The sequence below is a fragment of the Ictalurus punctatus genome, chromosome 27, assembly GCF_001660625.3.
Source record: "Ictalurus punctatus breed USDA103 chromosome 27, Coco_2.0, whole genome shotgun sequence".
NCBI lineage: Eukaryota > Metazoa > Chordata > Actinopteri > Siluriformes > Ictaluridae > Ictalurus > Ictalurus punctatus.
This window is the reverse complement of record NC_030442.2, coordinates 12,505,072-12,527,947: the sequence shown is the minus strand read 5'-3', so window position 1 is coordinate 12,527,947 and position 22,876 is coordinate 12,505,072. Positions and strand designations below refer to the sequence as shown.

Below are 22,876 nucleotides of genomic sequence, written 5' to 3'. Positions count from 1 at the left end.
TATTTAGGCTTCAAACTTCACAAAAGTTGTGTTCATTTGTGAAAACGGGTTAGTATTATAAACCTTTGCTGGTCGCAGAGCTTATTTTTTGCAATTATCCAAAAGCCTATGGGAAATTCCTCTTGGGTTTTTGTCGAGGGAACCGGTGTGATGCTAACTTCCGGGTTCCGGTACAAAATGACATCATCTCTGCGTCACCTCTGTATTGGGTGATTTGGCTGCGTTGTTGTATTTGATTGCATATTTTCATTTGATTGATGGCATGTTTATTTTTACTTGTCCTATATTTTGGGTACAATTGTATTTTAATTTGTTTCTATGAGATGACGCACTTTTTAAGGATCGGTCTAATTTGATGCAAAGATTTGTACATTAGCAGGAATGTTGCACAACATGGAGGTGAAAGCAGCAGTCTGTTTATTTAAATGTGAAAGTGCAATAAAAATATGTTGTCCCTAAAATCGATAAATAATCGTGATCTCAATATTGATCGAAATAATCGCGATGATCATTTTGAGCATAATCTTGCAGCCCTAGTATTTAATGTGCGTATAAAAATAATTCGCATTTACTCCTGGTCCATGTCCAAGGTCTGTGTCCACGTTTCTACTAAAGGCTTACATTCTTAATGTGCTTTATGTTTTAGATTGAACCGAGGAATTGGGCATTATTGTTACCACTATATAAGAAATGAAATGTCCTACAGGTGGGATTTATTCTCATTCTGCTCAGGTTTTCACACACTATTATGATGTACTAGTCTATTTATACTCTTTGAACATTTATTTGAATTTTCAAAAGAATGTAATTATTCAGACATTGCATTCAACTGTATAAGGTCCTATTTTCTCCCTTTTAATCACCAAATCCATTGAAACGCAATTTCCTCAGCGTTTTATTCATTCAAAATGGGAATGAAAAGGGCCTTGAATAAAATGCATGGATGCAATGATGTTCGTTTTCTAAATACATTAAAAAAAATTTTAAAAATCAGTAAATATCTGTTTTAAAAGCTATGACATGAAATGTATAAATACATATGGTTATTTTTCTGTTGACTTTGTAATGTTTTCTTTGTAATGTGATCTTTGAAAATTCAGTTAAATATTTTCAGTTAGGTGATTATGTAATAATATTGGCTGACCCATTGTGATTTTATATTGAAATGCCTTTGAATGCGGATTCATTTTAGCCGATATTCGACAGCCCTAGAGCCAACACAGTGTGTTTTGTTAAGGTGGGTTGGGATCATGTGAAACTCTTCAGGGCAGCGAGTCCCTGAGACTGGATCTAGAACTAGTGGACAAAAGAAACAAAACCGGTTATAGCTTGAAGGTGTGATATTCATACACTGGTGTTGGGGGGAAATTGCTGAAACGTTGCGCGTTCTTGGCAGCATTCACTTTGTCGTTCTTCTGCAATTCACAATGAAACCATTTTGGAGCCATCTGACTGTTATTCATTCACATTCCTGTCAGCAAATTTCCATTGGTGCATTCAGAGTGCTAAATGGTTAAGCTTTTTCCTCTCCACATAGCTATCTTGAAGGGGCAGGTCTGTGGTGTAATCTTCTGTGTTCAATGGAGAAATTGGGTCGTCTCTAAATGGAGATAAATCCGACGGCCGGGCAAACCTGATGGAGTGTGAATTACTTCAGTGCTCTCATTTCGTCCCTGGCCGATTTCGAGAGGACGCTGGCATGTTTTCCCGCACCGCCCGGCCTCTGTCCATTACTCACAGCCGAGGCTATGGGCTCCAGGAGGTCCTTGCGGATCTGCTGTGGGTTTTAAGGAGCTCTACCTTATTAATTACTGCACTAGGGGGGAGGAGGAGGAGGGCCTTGAGGGGCTGATTCAAGGTTGCGAAACGCTCCTCCCGATTCTCCTTTTCTCTGTGAGGACACTGTTTAGAGAAGTGTCAGTTCTCAGGGTATATGCGTTAAATGTGAAGAGGAATTGAAGTGTGTATCATCAGCATTTCAGCTGTTTGAAGATTTTTTTTTCATGGACTGAATGAAGGACATAAGTGGTTTCGTATTTGTGCAAATTGGGAACAGAAAGTCTGTGTAAAATCAGGGGAAAATAGAGCAGGGTGTGTGCAGGTTTTTCCTTTGAAATCGGAGACACACGGGGGGGGGTGCGCGTCTTTGTGCGCATCCAGGGGGGGGTGTGTGAAACGGGAGACAAGAGATATAAAGACACGGAGTGTGTGTGTGTGTGTGTGTGTGTGTGTGTGTGTGTGTGTGTGTGTGTGTGTGTGTGTGTGTGTGTGTGCGTGTGTGTGTGTGTCAGTTGGTCATGGTGACCTCTGCAAGATGTTCCAGATGTTATTTCAAACATGATATGTATTAGGCTGTTGTTCATATAGCACTAATAAGTCCTGTGCTGCAGAGCTGCCGCGTGATGGGATACACACGCTGGGCTGTGCTAAATGAGGAAGAGCAGGATGGAGAAAAAGGAGCGGTGGATAATGAGAATAATATAGAAAAAGAGAGGGAATAAATTCAGGATGTACTGTTTATAGAAGTATGAGAGAGGCACAGAGTTTCCTCATCTGCTCCAGACAAATATTCGGCTCTGAATAGAATCTAGGCCAGACACAGTTTCTGAGACCTCCATTTAACTCCTAATGCGGGTCCCACTTACAACTTGTGTGTGTGTGTGTGTGTGTGTGTGTGTGTGTGTGTGTGTGTGTGCGCACACATACACACTCCTTGGAAAATGGCCTCGGGGAATGCAGTGGATCTTATTAGGGCATTTGTGTGTTCTTGCGGTTTGATCTGTTTATCTCTGTCCCACTTCCCTGTTGCTGTGTGTGTATGTATGGGTGTGTGGGTGGGTCTTCGGGTGTGTGAGTGTGTGTGTGGGCATTTTTATCTCTTGATGGAAACAAAATATCTCCAAAAGAATAGGAAAATCTGATTGTTTGATGTTGGGGGACTTTTGGCTGGTCCCACAAGGAAAACTTTTTTTTTTTTTTTTCTTTTACAAAAACTACAGCTTTTATTTAAACAAGTAAGAGGCGAAAATGTTTCATCTTGGTTCCAGAAGTTAAGGTCAGATTCGATTTAGATTTAAGTGTAGGCAAAGCATTAATAATGTCAATGGAAAGTCCTCACATGGATAGTAAGACAAATATGTGTGTGTGAACACTCCCAATGCCTGAAACAGAGTTATAATCTAGAGGCGTAGCAGCTGTCTCTTGCCTTTGGTTAGTTATTGACCTGTGCATTTTGGCAACCACGGCTGTAGAACAGAACTCGAAAGCTAGAAGAAGAATCCATCCTTTATTGACGACGATCCTTCACCCTCATCACTGTCTCGCATAGTGGAGAGGCATGTACTGCTATAAAAGAGACTGTAGATCAGTCGAAAGTTGTGAAGTCATATAGATTTTCAAAAAATGTTTCTGTCCTGGTAACAAAAAATAAACTGTTGCATGTACAAACATTGAGTTTTTCAACTATTTTGTATGCTTTATGCTTTTGAGCATTGATCGTTGAGTTAATATGCAAAAACAGATACACCGTATGGCCAAAAGTTTGTGCACACCTGACACTAAATATCTTTGTATACTGTGGCATTACAATTTTTCGTCCTCTGGAACAAAGGGATCCAAACCTATTCTGGCATCACAGTGCCCCTGTGTAGAAAGCAAGGTTCGTGAAGACATGGTTTGTCAAGATTCGAGTGGAAGAACTCGTGTGGCCTTCACAGGACCCTGACCTCAACCCCACTGAGCACCCTTGTGTTAGATAAACTGGAACCTCGACTGCACCCGATGTCTCCTTACTTGACCTCGCTAATGCTCTTGTGGCTGAATGATCACAAATCCCCACAGCCACATTCCAAAATCTAGTGGAAAGCCTTCCCAGTATAGTGGAGGACTAGATCTGGAATGGGATGTTCAAAAAGTGCATATGTGCATTATGGCCAGGTGTCCATAAAACTTTTGGCCATAAAGTGTATGTTATGCATCATGTATTTCAGCATTAAACGCATGTGCACGTCAACTCGAGAAGAGCTGATTAGCTGAATCCGGTATGTTAGTAACAGGGAAAACATTTAAATCTGCAGGATTGGGGGTATTCCAGGTTGGAACCTGTGCTTTAGCCAAAAGCCTAGTAATAATAAGTATATGCTGTGACCATTGTACCTCTGATTGTTAGTAGTTGTGGGGTGACTATGCTGATGTGGTAAGATTAAAAACTGTAGCTCTACTATTTTCTCTAAAACAACATGAAAACAGTTATTTTATTTTATTTTTTAATTTTTTTTTTTAAATCATGATATTTTGCATGGGCACATTGTGGCTTAGTGGTTAGCACGTTCGCCTCACACCTCCAGGGTCTGGGGTTCAATTCCCACCGGGGCCGTGTGTGCGGAGTTTGCATGTTCTCCCCGTGCTGCGGGGGTTTCCTCCGGGTACTCCGGTTTCCTCCCCCAGTCCAAAGACATGCATGGTAAGCTGATTGGCGTGTCTAAAGTGTCTGTAGTGTATGAATGGGTGTGTGAGTGTGTATGTGAGTGTGCCTTGTGATGGACTGGCACCCTGTCCAGGGTGTACCCCGCCTTGTGCCCGATGCTCCCTGGGATTGGCTCCAGGTTCCCCCTGGAAGAAGGAGTAAGAGGTTGAAGATGGATGGATATTTTGCATTTGCAATGGAATCTATAACTTTTGTCCTCTCTCTTTCTCTTTCTCTTTTTTCTTTTTTCTTCCTTCTCTCCAGGAGTCCCTCTGTCAACACAATGGGGTCCTCAGGGTTATTTCTATGCCATCCAGATAGCGCAGTATGGTCTGAGTCACTTCAGTAAGAACCTGACGGAGCGAGCACCCCATGTGGAGGTGTATGACACGGCTGAGGAGCACAACAGCAAGCCAAACACATGGAGCATTCCCAAGGGCTGCACTCTGACCACAAGCTACGACAAGACCCGAGCCTCCACCGTCCGTCTGTTTAATGCTCCAGGTACTGACACAGGGACCTTGAAGCCCTCAGTATTCTTTTTCCTTTTCTTTATATTCCTACCAGAAAACTAAAATGGTTGTCAAGACTGTTGTTTTCTCCTCATTCTCCTTTTCATTTCTGCAAGTCATCCATACATTTAAATTATGATGGAGAATTCCAGATTCCTTTAATTAAAAAATACCCCCCCACCCCCCCATAAGCTCTATATTTAAAACATCTGTTTGGGTTGTATAGTATGATGGCATGTTTATTTGAGCCTAATTATGAGTTTCATTATAACCATTAGCATCCAGCCCAAGCCCCCAGCTTTCCATAAGCTTCCAGTGCTCATCCTTTATTGCTCTCCCTGGTTTTAATTCCTCTTTCAATCTTATCCTCATTTAATTCTCCAATCAGCAGCTTTGCATTGCATCTCATAGTCTCTTCCGCAAAATCAATGTCTGTACCACATTAAAGCGAGCACGCATAAAGCTAGCTACCAGGCTGAACCTCCTGAGGCACCAGCCCTCTGGCCGGCAATATGTATTTTGTTGTTAATAATACAGTGTGGCTTTTTAGCACTGATCCAATCAATAGCCGTTAGAATTAGCCGGGCTATTGCGCAGGCGGGTAGTAATTGGTGTCATCACCTAGTGCATTGATTTTGAGCAACGCCTGCTGGGATGCGCTGGATCTTGTACTCCAGAATTAGACATGTGTCCCTTGTCTTCCTTTTCTCTCTTCTTTTCTTCTCGCAATCTGTTTGTTTTAGTGACTCTTGCCCTTTCTTTTGTGGCTCTCTCATCTCTCACATTCTCCTCACTTATTTACTGTCTGTAGTCTCCACTCATCCATTATTGACTGGGAGCTAATCAGAGGAGAGTGGTACAAATTTATTTACCCTATTTATTGCCTTAAGTAATGGCTATATGAGTGCATTGAATAGTAACACAAATGAACACTGTGATGCTGATCGTCCAGTATCTCCCTAAAACATCCTATTTTATTTCTCTTGGCCTTTCCAGCTTACTCCTTTACACTTATCACCTTCCCTACCCATCTCAGGATAGCCTCATACATGCCTTTCTTTTTAAACATTCATTGCCTGTAACTGGAGAAAGAAACCGCAGGCAAGAAGAGATGCTTTAGTATAAATCATGTTTAATGGAGAAAGATGAATTTTGGACAAAGTTTTGAATGTGCAATTCTGCAGCACAAATAAATAGAGATGACTGGTGTTTGAGGCTTGGCCAACGAGAATATCTTGAATTTCCTGCAGCAGTTTCCTGGTTAAAAATTCATTTTTACCTGTCATATTAGGATCTTGGCCAAGTGTTCGTTTTTGCGTTCTACCTCTTGGTCTAATTACCTACTTGGAGCAGTGACATATATGTGAACCCTGCACCATCAGGACTTCATTCTGATACAGTTAAACAGTGCAGGAGTATGTGTGCATGTTTTATCTATTTGTGTCATTTTTTTAACAAAGTAAGTAAGAAACTGACTGCAGGACATTTATTTTGAAAGTAGAATTCTTTAACTCTTGCTTTCCCCTTTGATTCTGCAGAGAACTCTGAGGGCATCTCTCTTTCTCTTGGCAACACAAAGGATTTCATCATCTCCTTTGACCTGAAATTCGCCTCCAATGGCAGCGTGTCTGTCGTACTGGAAACGACGGAGAAGGGGCCTCCATTTGTTATCCACTACGTCACTACCAGTCAGCTCATTACTTTTAAAGACCGCTCCATCACCTATGGCATCGGGCCACGTTCAGCCTGGACCACAGTGACCCGAGACCTCCTCACTGATCTGCGCAAGGGCATTGGCCTGTCCAACACCAAGGCCGTCAAAACCACAAAGACCATGCCACGGCGCGTGGTCAAAGTGGTTTTGCATGGTCGAGGTGCCATTGACAACGTGGCCATCTCCACTACAGCGCACATGGCTGCTTTCTTTGCTGCCAGTGATTGGTTACTGAAGAACCAGGATGAACGTGGTGGCTGGCCAATAATGGTCACCCGCAAACTAGGTGAGGGCTTCCGACCCTTGGAGCCTGGCTGGTACTCAGCAATGGCACAAGGCCAGGCTATGTCTACCCTGGTAAGGGCGTATCTACTCACCAAGGACGAGACATACCTGAAAGCAGCACTACGTGCCACGGGTCCTTATAAGGTACCATCTGAGAAGCATGGTGTGAAAGCCGTCTTTATGAACAAGTACGAATGGTACGAAGAGTATCCAACCACACCAAGTTCATTCGTCCTCAATGGCTTTATCTACTCTCTAATTGGGCTCTATGACCTGGCGCAGACAGCAAGTGAAGGGGACGGACGCGAGGCAGCACGACTATACGCCAAGGGCATGGAATCGCTCAAGGCCATGGTGCCACTTTACGACACTGGTTCGGGCACCATTTATGATCTACGTCATTTCATGCTAGGCACGGCACCCAACCTGGCACGATGGGACTACCACACTACGCACATCAATCAGTTGCAGCTCTTGGCTTCCATAGATGACTCGCCGATCTTCAGGGACTTCTCCAAGCGCTGGAAAAGCTACATGAAAGGAGGACGAGCCAAGCACAACTAGAGCTGCAGGCAATGGTGGACAAATACCCGCCAGCACTCAGCATAAAACGCCTCAATCCCTGAGGGGAAGCTGAGTTAGCCCATGGAGTAAGAACTGAGGGTAAAGCCCGGAGTGGTCTAGCTAAATCCTGCTGCAGTTTCCAGCCATTAGACATGGCTAACCTCTGGGGTTTTTTGGGCTTGAAACTAATCTGTGCTGGAGGCTCTAATTAAGTACAAATGCAATGTTTATGGCGAAAGTGTTTATGGTTTAATTAGGGGTGGGGATTTGCTTGACCTAAATCTGCCAGTGAGGTATCCAGCACGATTAGATAGGTTTGCACACACTTAGGCGTGGGTATATCACAGTGATTATCACAAACTTCTTCCAAAATTCTCTCTTGATACTTGTGTAGATGTCAATCAAAATCATAATAATAACTATTATTTTTATTATTATTATTATTATTATTGGGAAAATACAACCTCCATGCCTCAGTATAAGTGATTAAGTAAAGTCTTTTGGTCAAAAGGAAAGGTAACCTGGGAAATGCTTCCAACTTTTTGTTGTCTCTGCAGTTTGAGGTAAACTCTGATGGAAACACATTTCTTAGCTTACCTCAGGCCCCACAATTAAATTAGAGTCCTTCCTACCCTGCCTGAGTGCTCCACTACACTTTGTATGTTTGGTAAAGTTGGGGGGAAAACTTGCCACTACTTGCTGCCAGCACTGGTGTTCTGTTTTCTCAAAAAAGGTCATGGGTTTGGGCCAAATTATATATATTCACAATGAAATGCGCTTTTGAAACCTTGGTGTATTTAAAATGGTTGCGCTTTTTCAAATAATATAAAGACACCACAGCTCCTAGGTTGATCCTGGAGCCTGGCCAAGCGAGTCTCAGTGAGTCTCAGTCAGCCTACTCGTTGTGAATTATTATTATTATTATTATTATTATTATAGATAGGCTGACCAGTCACCAGTCATATGATAAAGTATTGATTAAATAAAGCCTGACCAAAAAAATTAACATTTCTAAGAAAAACAAATAACTGTTGAGTTACAGGACTCAAGGAATGTCTGTGGCACACTATATGGCCAAAAATATGTGGACACCTGACCATGCATATGAACATCCTATTATAGATTTGGTCCCCCTTTTCCTCTTATAATAAACTCCACTTTTCTGGGAAGGATTTCCACTAAGTTTTGGAGTATGGATTTGGGAAGTTGTTCTTATTCATCCACAAGGGCATTAGTGATGTCAGGCACTGATGTTGAGATGTTGTGTGAGAAGTCCTGGCAGTTCATCCCAACGGTGTTTAGTGGGGTTGAGGTCAGGGCTCTGTGCAGTCCACTCGAGTTCTTCCACACTAACCTTCGTGCACAGGGGTGTTGTGCTGGAGCAGGTTTGGGCCTCTTGGTTCCAGTGAATAGAAATTGCAATTATGCAGTATAGAAAGACATCCTATACAGTTGTGTGCTTCAAACTTTGTAGTAGCTGTTTGGGGAAAGCCCATGTATGGGTGTGATGGTCATTTTTCTACAAAGTTTTGGCCATATAGTGTGTTTCCCAAACCCACTCTCATGAGAAATTTGTCAGATTGAGTAAGACGTGCGTGGATTTCATTCAATTTCATACAAATTAATAAGAAATTTTCTGATCCTGAGCGCCAACTCTGAATTTGAATAGAATCTTTACATATCAGTTTAACTGTGTGAATTGGCAAGAGACCATGCTTATTTCCTTGAAAGCCTACATTGATCATTGCATCTAGCATTGAAATGGAATTGAACGACTTTGACGATTTAACGTTGGTGATTTAAAAAAATATATATATATATATATATATATATATATATATATATATATATATATATATATATATATATATATATATATATATCTTAATGTAAATCTGCTCCTGCTGTAGTGGTATGGATATGTTACGGGCAAGACTTTAGGGTGAATTATGTAGTACACAACAATCAAACATGCATTTATTTTATTTTTTTTTACATGCTCACCATAAGGCACACCGGAACCAATATGAAACATAAATGGAGAAAGTATATTAGGCCACAGAAGTAGTTAATGCTAGTTCACTGGTCTTCTAACAAAAACAATATAAAATTATTTTCGAAAAAGTTTGAGTAAGTAATCCATAAATGTTGTTTCTTGGGGGCTAGCAAGGCGTAATCTTCGGACATTGTCTTTGATTGAGTCTTAAATCCATAATAGTTTTGGTTGATCGTGAACCGCATGTAGCAGCAATGTGAGCCAATGAATTTCCCCAGTGCTCCTCTGGGGCAGGGTGACTGAGAACCGTTTACTGCAGACTCTCCAGTTCTACCGAAACATTTCAGTAGCATGACCGACCATTCGCTGTCATCTTAACCAAATGCTAAAAGCTGTAGGAAACTAAATGTCTTCATAAAACAAACCCAACATTCTGAACCGCGCTAGGTGTTGGTCACTTTCTGTTCACTCGCATCATATCAGTGACCGCATCATTTGGTTCCTTTATGTAAAATGGACACTTCACATATGTGTATGATCTTTAAAGGGTTTACATTAATTATTTAGTTTCTACTCAGTCCTTGTCACAGTAGGTTTGAATTGGACACACAATGAAAGTTTATGGATTGTTGATTGCAGCGTTGTAGCATGACCCATTTCCCTTTTTATTTTTGTTTTCCCCCCTTTCCCTAAACCCTAAACCGTTACCTTGTGTTGGCGTTTGTCTCTAAATCACGAGCTGAGCGAATGCCCTCGGGAATGCAGATAGACAGAACATCTGGCTTGACTTCATATAAGTGAAGTATGCTGTTCGTACATCAAACTACAGACTACACTGAATCTGTTCAGTGGAGCAGAAGATAATGACTGATTCTCATAAGCTATACAAGTTTTGGTAACTTTTACTTAAAGGCAGTGATTAATAGTTATTTGACTCCTACATAAAACCCACATAAGCATGTATTAAGGCGTCTAACAAACGGGTGTAATGATTGCTTTCATAACCCCATAGTGTCAAGTGAGAGATATTTGTTGACATAAATCTGTGCTGCGTTAGATCGTCATGACAACTGACTTTGACTTTGCAGTTCAGTGTACCTATAGTATATTTCTATTAATATTTCCGGGAATGCCATGACACTGTCATGACTGATCATATTTTCATCTTTGGTAAGTTCTTTAGTCGTTGAATATTTGAGCTTGTTCTAAATCTTGTAACAGTCTCAGCACCCTAATTGACAGTTATATGTAATTACCCTGACTTCACATCAACGTTATATAACTCTCACATACCAGAAGTACTCTGAGCTGCAAAGTATGCATGAATGATGAATGCAAGTCATCATCAGAACAAGCTAACGTCAGTAAAAATTGAATGAGGTATGTCGTCAACTTGATATCAGGATGAACAAAAGCAGACCTTTGACAGTTGGCTCCTGTTGGAAAAAGCCTTTATGGTCAAGCTCTAGTTACTGGTAAAATGTTGGTGTTACCAAAGGTTTTTTTTCCCTCTTGTTTAAGAGAAAGTGTAATATTATCAGTAACTCATGAGGGCAGTTTTTGTTTTTTGTTTTTGTTTGTTTGTTTTTTTGTTTGTTTGTTTGTTTTTTTTGTTTTTTATAAAGAGTACAAAATTATTATATTAAAAAAAAAAAAAAGCCAGAGAATGTAATTCAAGTCTTGGTATGAGAAAGATTTGTCTTTCTCTTCTATAGATAAATAATCAGCTCAAAATGCAAGCTAGTGGAAGAAATGTAAAGTGTGCAAAGCCTTCCCCAGTGCAGCATAGCTCTTTCATAAATTGAGATGTTTTCCAAGGTGTGTGTGCGTGAGGGTGTGTAAGTGTTTGACTTGATCACCTTGTGGTCCTCAGAAGCACGGATATCTGAAGCTTAGTAGCAGAACCTTTACCCTGGTGAGCTCAGTCTCTTTTCCCAGTCTCAGCCAAGACACACAGAAGTACAGTGTTCTGCCCAGCCTGACCCGCTGCCCGTTGGCCGTTTTACTCCGCACATACCAACAGTAGAATTGTTCACTTAAAGAGTAAAAGCTCAGAATAGATTGTAGGAGACGTGAGGAAGTTTTACTCGGGACCTTGTCGCTGCTTCTTAGGCGGAGTTTTCTGTAAGAGACTTCACGCCTCATGACTGATTTATCTTAAGAGACAACTTTTTTTTTTTTCTTTTTCTTGTTTTTTTTGTTGTTTTTTTTTTTTTGAGTGTCTTCTCCTCAAACATCAATTTTCTATCAGTGGTGTTTCACTGGCGTGAACGTTCATCTCATGAATATTTCTATGCACATTTCATACTTAGCATTATAACAGGACTTGGTTCTTCAAAGGGAAACAATCTTATTCCGTTACTAGGAGGATCTGAAAATCTTTTGTTCATACCAAAGTCTTTAAAGGTTGAGTGTTTTGTTTTTATTTTATTTTTTTTTTAAGTAACTTGCTGTGTGATGAATGGTGGTGATATAAATAGGAGCGTGAATCTGCCTTCCTTTATAAGGGGAAATGCCTTGTAATATGGTTTAGTTTTGTAAGAGTAGATTTCTATAGAGTAGAGAGAGATACAGAGGAGAGAATATAATAATCACAGCTGTCTATGGGGATGTGTGCAACTGTTCAGCTAGCATTATGCGCTAAATAATTAGAAACTTGGGGCAGCATATCTGTCACAGGAATCTCTGATTCATATCTGAGTTGCTTTGTGTTTTTAATTAGGGTTAGCTGTTTGTGTAAACAGCGTTAAAGCACAACTGCGGTGAGTGTCACTCTGTTAATTTATTCTAATCATTCGTTGGTTTATAATTATTGTTTTATTTCCCCCCTCTGGACAATGTGCAAGACCTTCTTCAGAGAGCTGCTACTGTGTGCATTTCTTTTCTGTCTGTTTGGGTTTTGTTTTTGTTTTTTTTCTTGTTTCTTCATCTCCTCCTCTTCCTTGTCTTCTGCACAGTCCTGAACTGGAAGCAGACCCACGAGGAGTCTGTCACGTGTGACATATGCAATAAAAAGGCGAGACGGCGAGAGCCCCAAGAGGCTGGACACAGTTTGCAATGCAAGCACAACGTGCACACGCCACCATTTTTATGCAGGAAAAAAAAAGTTTATATCAAAGTTCACTCTTTGTGCTTAATATTGCTTTTTAAAATTGTAAAATAAAGGCTTTTTTTTTTTTCTTAAAACGCTCTCTCGTGTGTTAAATGTGCCGTGTTGTGTGTTCTCACTCCGTCGCCGTTGTACAGGTAAGAGCAAGGAGTGAACAGTGTAGTTTCTTGTTTGTGCTGTTAGCTGTCTGAGATGCCCAGTTCGACCCTCAGTGCATTTCCCTCCAAACACCTCACACTTTACACCCCTTCACACTGGAGTCTAAAAACTCCTCACCTGCCCTCTCCTCTCCTCACGTGCCCTCACCTGCCCTCTCTTCACCTCACCTGCCCTCACCTGCCCTCTCCTCTCCTCACGTGCCCTCACCTCTCCTTACGTGCCCTCACCTGCCCTCACCTCTCCTTACGTGCCCTCACCTCTCCTGCCCTGCCCTCTCCTCACCTGCCCTGCCCTCTCCTCTCCTCACCTGCCCTCTCCTCTCCTCACCTGCCCTCTCCTCTCCTCACCTGCCCTGCCCTCTCCTCACCTGCCCTCCCCTCTCCTCATCTCACCTGCCCTCCCCTCACTTGCCCTTACCTCACCTCATCTGCCCTCACCTCTCCTCACATGCCTTCACCTCATCTGCCCTCACCTCTCCTCACGTGCCCTCACCTCTCCTCACCTACCATCCCCTCACCTCTCCTCACCTCACCTGCCCTCCCCTCTACTCACCTCACCTGCCCTCTCCTCTCCTCACCTGCTCTCCTAACCTATTCTTTCTTTATTTCTTTCTTTCTCAAATGGTTAACCTTTTAACCTTTTCACACTCTCCATACCCTTTGTTGTAAAACCATGATATTTTTGCTCTCCACTTCTCTCCATATTCTCTCCTCCAGTCACTACATTCTATTTCAGGATGTTCGTGTAGTTCATGGTGCCACACGTCCCCTCTCTGAAGTTGAACTGACCCCATGGGACTCGGTTTAATGACTAACTGTTCAGATTATCACCTGCCTAGCCCCAACTCTCGTGTGTGTGTGTGTGTGTGTGTGTGTGTGTGTGTGTGTGTGTGTGTGTCAGGGAGCAGGAATCAAACAGAGAGGGATCAAGGAGATGAGGTGGTGTTCATGTAGTGTGCTAAGTGGATTTATCACACGTCACATCGTCAGGACTGCAGTGGTTCACAATTCAGGCAAAACGCTCTAATCCTGGCTTCAACATTTCACAGATTGTCAAATATTTTTGAAAATCTTTTTTTTTTTTTTTTTAAACTAAATATTTGATGGCACACTGCATTAGACAGCAGAAAAAGGCTGTGTGTGTATTGTTTCATCATTGTTTTATAACTCTAGAATTATTTGTACCCTTCATGCAAATCAGCAAGCATGAATAATGCATGGAAATTTTCATATCTTGAACTGATACATGTGGCGATTCTGTTTAGCTTTAATTTAATGTAGTTTTTATTTTTAAAAAATAAAATACAACTACAAACTGGTTTCAAATTTATCAGGACCCATACTATTGATATTTTGTTAATAATAAATGAATAAACAGCACTGATTCTCTCCGTAATGAAGACGAGATTGGAGACACTGGTAGAGGATCTTGGACCACTCAGGTGAGCAGAACATTTCCGACTCCTTTATATTCTGAGGTTTGCGCTTGTGGACTGTGCTCTAAGGTGCTTTAAGGTTAGTTTGGCCAAGCCTCAAACTAACAGGTTTCAGATTCAGATCCTCTATAGCAAAGCACATTTTGAGATCTGCATACACTTATGTTGATCTGGATGCGGGGGTGGATTTATTTATTTATTTAGGGGCCCTATTAAATTACAAACATTTACCTCGATTATTCTTGAGCTTCCTTTCTCTGTTGTGATGCTTGCTGCTACACAGCAGTGTCCCCTGGTCGCTGCTGAATTAACAGCAATATAAATCATTCCAGTGTTTTAACATCAATACTTCAATTTTCAGCATGCATTATTTAGCATTAATAATTAAAAAAAAAAATATATATATATAGTTTGCATTTTTAGGGGTCCCTTGGCTTCTGGGATCCCAAGGCAGTTGTCTGCTTTTGCCTAGTGCTAATTCCACCCCTGTAGGGATGTATGGGGACAGTGTATTGAAGATTCATCTATGGCCAAGTTTTTAACCTCTAGCAAAGGCAACCAGATTGTGGTTAATACGATTTTAAAGCATCAGTGATCCCCCAGCATACATAATATCCGGTATCAGTATTATTATCCTTGTGTGCCCCATTTAAAAAAAAAAAAAAAAAAGCGCCTGCTGGTGTGTGCAGGGCAAATAATTTTAGTTTCAGTCTCAACCGATCACAACACTACTCCAGTGGTAATTCCTGTGATGCATAGTGAAGTCCAGTAGCTGAGCCTCTTTTAAGCAAGTCGTTTAGGAGGCAGAAAAATAGTGATTTTGAAATATGACAAACTCAAAACATTAACTGAAATGTACATTAATGAACTAATTCTAAAGCGCTTTGTATACTTCTTCATTCCCCTCACTGTCGCTTTGATTGGGTGAACACTATGTTCATGGTTCCAATGCTTTTCAATATAAACATGTTTAAACTGTTTAAACTTTATCAGGGCCTTGAGTGTACTAACTGATGGGTATCTGGAGTTTTATATGCAACATATGATGGTGCAGGTCAACAAGTATTGTTCGCTTTAGTGTTTAAAGCTCTTTGTGTGATGACGGTTGACGGATTTTCAAGAACTTCTTTTACTCTTATATATAATATATAATATAAATATAATATATCATTTTATTTTTTTCTTTTATCCCTTTTGCTTCCTTGCCCTTTTGGAGCATTAAAATATAAAATATTTTCTCTTTTTTTGGAAAGTATTTTCTGGCTTTCTATCTGTTTCTTTCTTTGTTTTTATTCTTTTTTGTTGTTGTTGTCGTGTTCTATTTTTCCTTCATTTTTTCTTTTCTTTCGTTTTCTTTTCATGCTTCTTTTACCAATACTTTAGCTGGTGTTTTACCCCAAAGGTCCTTTGTCCTTTTTGCAGATCCAGATTTCTTTTCTTTTCTTTTCTTTTTTTTTTCTTTTTTTTTTTTTGAATCAAACAGAGAAATTGTTTAATATTTATTTTCTAAATTCATTTTCTTTTCTTTTCTTTTTTTTATTTCCCCATTCTTTTGAAGGATGCCAATAATTATGCAAAGGCCTTCAGAATATTGCATCTAAAGAAACCACTGGCATTTCAGGGAATTATTATTATTATTATTATTATTATTATTATTATTATTATTATTTGTCTGTTCCTCACTGATTTAATCTCCTTTCTCTATTCTCAGAACAATAACTTTTGTTCCTGATTGATTTGTTTTTTTTTCTCCTTCTGGATGTTAGAAGCAGCGCTGTTCAAGACTGTGAAAGGTGGCACTGGCAGCCGTGTACACCATACTGCACCTGAGAGACTGTAAATGTGATGGGTGGAGTGTGTGTTGTGTGAGTGTGTTCCAGACAGACTGTGCCCTCTGTAATATCGGGTGCCTTTCACTCATCTGTGAGAGAGGCTGAGATCTCACCAAGCCAAACACACACACTCACACTCTCACACAAGCCTGAGCATTCTCACCTTGCAGCATATGCAGTGAGCACACACTCCAGAGAGTAGACTAAACACTCTGGGCAAGGACGCATTGAGAGTGTAAAGGGAGGAAATGCAGTAAGCAGACTTCCTGATAGATCTGACACAAGTCGATTGACTCCCACTACAGCTCCAATTCCCAGTCGTAAACTTCATGCCTCCATTCTGGAGTGACAACTTAATGGAATTTTGAAAAATTGTTGAACTTTACCTTCAAAGTTGTGTGAGTGTGTGTGTGTGTGTGAGTGAGGGGGGGATTGCTTGCTCACTCGGTCTACAGTCAGTGCACTACAACAGAAGGTTTTTAGCATTTTCCGGCTCATGGCACATTTGATCAGCTTCATTGCTCTCTGCAATAGCATGTGTGCATCGTGATGGTTAGACCTTTCACTTGCTCGTCTTTTTTTATTTGAGGAGCGATTCCCGCTAATATAGCTTTATAGACCTCTATATAGTTGCTCATTTTCTTTAGTTGCACATAGTAACTTGTTGAAAAAGCATAAATGTGCTCAAGGGGGTTTCCAGTAGATCTTAACATAAGCAGTGGGATATACACGTACGGTACAGTGCCTCCAGGATGATGGTGTAAGTAAAAATATTACAAATATAGACTAACTTATTTCTCAATTCAGACTGAGAGCATGATGATAAACAAATGTAAGATTTCTAAACATACAAGCTGGATAGTTTATTGTTTGTATTGGCAGTTTGCTTGATTGGTTTCAAGCAAATGTTTGAAAGAAAGAAATGAATTTTCCAAAAGAATGACAACTTCAAGTTTAAAATCGGAAAACACAACTGAAAATAGGTGTGATAGTTTTATATTTGGTTTAGCATAATCTCATAACGAAATTACATACAGTGCCCTCCACTAATATTGGCACCCTTGGTAAATATGAGCAATGAAGGCTGTGAAATTTTGTCTTTCATTTTTTGTTAAAAAATTTCACAAAAAAACTTTAAATCTAGGCGTGCAACAATTATTGGCACAATACTTTGTGCTACCTCCTTTTGCCAAGATAACAGCTCTGAGTCTTCTCCTATAATACCTGATGAGGTTGGAGAATACATGGCACAGGATCTGAGACCATTCCTCCATACAGAATCTCTCCAGATCCTTCACATGTCGAGGTCCACACTGGTGGAGTCTCCTGTTCAGTTCACCCCACAGGTTTTCTATGGGTTTCAGGTCAGGGGACTGGGATGGACATGGCAGGACCTTGATTTTGTTCTCCGTCAAACATTTTTGTGTTGATTTCCATGTATGTTTTGGATCATTGTCCTGCTGGAAGATCCAACCATGGCTCATTTTAAGCTTTCTGGCAGAGGCAGTCAGGTTTCCATTTAATATCTGTTGATATTTGATAGAGTCTGTGATGCCATGTATCCTAACAAAATGTCCAGGTCCTCTGGCAGAAAAACAGCCCCAAAACATTAAAGAGCCATCACCATAGTTAACCGTGGGTGTGAGGTACTTTTCCATATGGCTACCTCTCTGGTGTTTATTGCCAAAAGCTCTATTTTGGTTTCATCTGACCATAGAAACCGATCCCATTTGAAGTTCCAGTAGTGTCTGGCAAACTGAAGACCCTTGAGTTTGTTTTTGGATGAGAGTTTTTTGAAACCCCTCCAAACAACTTGTGGTGATGTAGGTGACTTCAGATTGTAGTTTTGGAGACTTTCTGACCCCAAGATGCAACTAGCTTTTGCAATTCTCCAGCTGTGATCCTTGAAGATTTTTTGGCCACTCGAGCCATCTTCAGTGCGTTGAGACTATATAGTACGGCACTGTAAGTTCAACTATACTACGGGTTAAAAGTTTGATTACCATTTACAGTACTGTGCAGATGTCTAAGACATTGTGGATGTTTTTAGTGTCTTTTGCATTAGTGTGCAAGTAGAAGAGAGGACATTTCAGATTTCCAGACATTTTCAAATAAATAAATAAATACAGACCACTTTTCCATCTATTTTTTAAAATAATGATATTAATGGCTCAAATCATGACCTTGGTATTATAAGGCTCTATCTGCTGTTAATTCTTAACTGAAATAAAACCTTATGATGTTTGTCACAAAATGTAAATGCAAATATATGGCCAAAAGTATGTGGACACTTCATATCTCCCATGCCGCATTGAGTCCCCCTTTTCTGTTATAATAACCTCTACTCTTATGAGAAGACTTTCCATTAGATTTTGGAGCGTGACTGTGCGGAATTGTGCTCATTCAGCCACAAGAGCACTAATGAGGTCAGACATCAATGTTGGGTGAAGGGGCCTAGGATGCAGTCAGCGTACCAGTTCATCCCAAAGATGTTCAGTAGGGTTGAGGTCAGGGCTCTGTGCAGGACAGTCATTTGCTTCCACATCAACCTTGGCAAACCATGGAGCTCGCTTAGTGCACAGGGGCATTGTCATGTTGGAACAGGTTTAGTTCCGGTGAAATGAAATCTTAATGCTACAGCATACAAAGAGATTCTGGACAGTTCTGTGCTAACAGTTTAGGAAGGCCCACATACGGTTGACCATATAGTGTGTTTCTGAATCAAAATCTATTTTTGATTAGTTGCTTTTCTTTAAATTTAATTTAATTTCCTCAAAAAAGTAGTGCTGTAGTGGGAAGGAGCATACTCCTATGAAAATGTGAGTCTATAATATCATTTTCCTCTCCTCCTGGAAATGAAGCAGGTTACGGGTAAAAGTTATGACCGGTTTGTTTAAAACTCTTAACAGAATTCTTTATGGATACTTGCACAATAAATGTCTCATTGCAGCACTTGTTTTCATTATGTCCATAGACACCTGTTCAGTAGAGAGAGAGAGGGAGAGGGAGGGGAGAGGAGAGGGGGGGGGGGGGCTATGTAATCCTTTTAATATGTATATATGTGGTAAGGACAGGCCTGGTGCTTCCCAAACACACTGAAGTGCTCAGCTCGGGTTGCTCCTGAGTGGAAGAAGTGGACTATTTCTCAAATATGTGCCCTCAACTCCACCCTGCTTTATTCTGGTTAGAAAGATTTTGGCTGCTTTACACACATTATTCAGGCTGTTTTATGGGTTTAGAGATTTACAGTGAGGCCCACCTTTCACTGAAATATTTGCTCAAGGAGTACTTGAACTAGAAGGTCATTATTTTGAGATGCATTTAAAGAGTCATCATGTCAGCTTAGTTCCTGTGTAGGACTGATTTAAAAAGATTAAGTAAATGGATTTAAAATAATTTCAGTGGGATTTTTCCCCCAAAGACAAAATAAGAAAAGAACGTCTGGTTCATTTGAAAACACTGCCATCATCTGGTCAGTTTGGTAAGTGAATACATATCAGTTAGCTTTAGTCCTACACAGGAACTAAGCTGACATGATGACTCTTTAAATGTATCTCAAAATAATAATAATTGTGCAAAATAAGTGGAAATACCCAAATAATGTACACAAAAATTAGAATGACTTTTTTGTTTTAAGTTTACATGAGTAGGTCTCAGGGTTAAATTATTATTCAGGACATTGGGAAGCTCTACTTCTTTCAGGCAACAAACAATGGAACAGTACCATTTCCTCTGTGTTAGTAAGTGCAGCTCTTCACACTGATCTCAGAAATGTGATTTAACTAAAGTTTTTCGGGTGCCTATTTCTGTTCTAATGTTAATTTAATTAACTACAATTGGTCATTTCATTTTGACAGGCCTTAGGTTTTTGTTATTCCTTATATATGCCAGTTCAAGCATCAAAATAATATTTAAAAGCGTAATTTATTGTTATCTTCAGCAACCAGTTTATTCTGGTCAGGGTCACTGTACTCTTACAAGCCAGGACTTTAGCTTTCACTAGAGATTCTGATGTTGGCAATAAATGCAGCCAAGAACTGTCTACTCTCACAGAAAGAGGCTATTTGACAGATGACCAGCAACAGATTTTGTCCATAGACAGTTAAGAAACAAGCAAGATTAAGGTGTTTATTCACAGATAATTGCTTCAGAACAGTGAAACCCACAGGGACACAAAAAGAATATCCACATAGTAAACCAGAGCTCAGGATCAAACCACTGGCACTGGTACTGTTGCTGCCTCACAGTTCCTCCTACGCCATCTCACCAAGACAGGCTGAATACAATTAGATTAAATAACTTACCTGATCAAGTAAACACCTACCCAGGTTTATCCAATCTACTCATACTTAGTCATTAAGTAAAACAAATATATAAGTACAAGTCAGCTAAATATTTATGCACACTAGACAAAAAGTACACTAAATAAATATGAACACGTTAGAAAAAGTTGTGCACAAGAATGTAGGAATACTCTTTATTTAGAAATAATCATATATACTCAAATTAGTATGTTACATCAAATGAGTATTCATACTTTTTTTAAATTATTTTTTTTAAAGTATGCACAAAAGTATACAGAGTAGTTATACAAGCAAAATCCAGTATGATTTTATTTTAAAAGGTTTTTAAATAAATAATGTTGATTGAGATTTAGGGTGTGAAGAAGCTCCAGTTCTTTCACAAGCAATTCTTCAGGGCTATAATGGCTCAACGGTTAAGGCTCTGAGTTTGAGAACACTGCCATCATTTGGTTGGTTTGCTCATTACATTAGGAATCTGCACCTGTTCTTACACCTGTTATGCCTGCACCTGTTTGCATCTACTGTACATTTTCACTGTTTTATCATTGAAGCTGCATCCAGGTGTGTGTTTATCAGAATGGAGTTTTAATTTAATTGCCTACTAACAAATGAGATTCACAGTTTTTTTTGGTTGAAGCTCAGTTTCTGTTTGTATTGTTAGAGAAAGCTTTGCTAAGAGGAAGTGTGAATGAGGTGCTAAGAAATCAGAGCTAAGTGAGACAGAGGGACTAGAAAAATATCGCAAGAGTATAAATGACAAAAAGTCACATGGAAAAGTGTGATGCATTACATGTATTACAAAACAAGCTGCACGTTGTAATAAACAGTTATGAGCCATTATAAAGATATATACACATTTGGATAGCTGATCGTGTAAGGTACTGTATTGAGTTTAGAGTTCAAGTACCAAATATGGGAGACGGAGAGCCACTGTTGTGCCCTTAAGCAAGGATTTTGTCTTATTTCTAAGTGTCTTTGGATTTAAAAAAGGCAGGAATTAAAAATGCAATTAAAAAAAAAAAAAAAGTGGTGTCAGGTGTGACTGAACATGCTCTCTGGTTTTGGTCAAGGCTCTATTTATCACCTTAATTTAATATTGTAATCATTAAGAAAAGCACTCTTTTGTTATGTAACAAAGTACTCCGTGCCCAAAAGAGACTATAAATTGTGCATACTTATCCCAGTGTTTGTGTTGTCTTTTAGGAGACAGAAAGAATAAATAGCAGCTTATCATCTAACAAGAACAACTTATCAGAAATAAAAGCTTTTATGTATTATATGTTAATATGGTTTGCTTTCAAGGATACCGAGTATGCACAAGATAACACATCTCTATAGCAACATCATACATGTGCTGCATTCCCAGTGTGTGAATCAACAGTGAGTGCACATACCACATGAAATGAAGGGAGTGTGTGTATGTGTGTGGGTGTGCGCGTGCAAGTGACTAGAAGAGAAAAAGATTTGTTTACTTTTTAACTAATGTTCATTTCCTTCATATTCACACCCTCTATTCATTCGTCACTCTCTGTTCGCTGTCTGAAACTGATAAGGCCACAGCCCTCTAAACAGCCAGATCAGTTAAAGAAACATGCTGAGGGCCAGGTGAAATACAGGAGAAGGTAATTAAAAGGTTTTTAGAGTTTTTCTATGAGTCATGACCCTGTGTGTGCACTTAACATCTGTAGGCTGTGGCTCAGGTGGTAGAGCGGGTTGTTCACTAATCATAGGGTCGGCCCACATGGCTCCACATGCCGAAGTGTCCTTGTTCAAGACACTGAACCCCAAGTTGCTCCCGATAACAAGCTAGCGCCTTGCATGTATGAGTGTGTGTGTGTGTGAATGGGTGAATGAGAACCAGTGTAATGCACTTTGGAACCGCTAAGGTTAAAGCGCTATATAAGTGTAGACCAGGCAATCTGCTTCTGCAGGGCTGGGGTAAAACACAGAGGTGCTCTGTTTACAGATTCCTGTTATCTCATTCCTGTATGTTGAATAGCTGGCATTCGAAGTGTGCATTTTTCTTGGACTATTTGAGACAAATTGTAAAAAAAAAGAGAAAAAATATATCACGTTTTGAAATAGGAGTGGGCAAAATTCTTGTACTTGTGTCTGTTTCCTCTGGGTTCTCTGGTTTCCTTCTACCTCCCAAAGACATGCTTGTCAGTGTTAATCTAAATTCTCCCGAGATTTGAGTGAGTGTGTGACTGTGAATGAAAGAATGCTTGAGAGAGCATATTCATAATACACAACATGTATCACAGTGGAGGGGGGGGAATTCAAACAGAATACACAAAAGAGCAATAGCATAATATTTTAAAGTATTTCATAAGACTGTTGATGACTTTATTCTGCTGTAAATTTATAGAACAATGTTAGGAACAGAGGTGTGCGTGCGTGCGCGTGCGTGTTTTCTTTTTCTAATCCCGCTCCCGAAGAACTCCTGCTCAGTCCCACCCATTGACGGTTATTATTTTTGTTTGCACCTACATGATATTTCC

The 22,876-nt window shown here is 40.0% G+C and overlaps 1 protein-coding gene across 6 annotated transcripts in view; it reads left to right on the top strand.

Moving 5' to 3' along the window:
- The window catches only part of glceb (glucuronic acid epimerase b), a 71,826-nt gene extending 59,104 nt beyond the window's left edge, over positions 1–12,722 (top strand). For all 6 annotated transcript variants that reach the window (XM_017458600.3, XM_017458602.3, XM_047151478.2 and 3 more), the window contains 2 exons: positions 4,730–4,969; positions 6,516–12,722. In XM_017458600.3, coding sequence (XP_017314089.1) covers positions 4,730–4,969; positions 6,516–7,540 — 1,265 coding nt within the window. In that variant the 3' untranslated portion in view covers positions 7,541–12,722. The remainder of the gene's footprint in view (positions 1–4,729; positions 4,970–6,515) is intronic.
- The last annotated feature ends 10,154 nt before the right edge of the window (positions 12,723–22,876 follow it).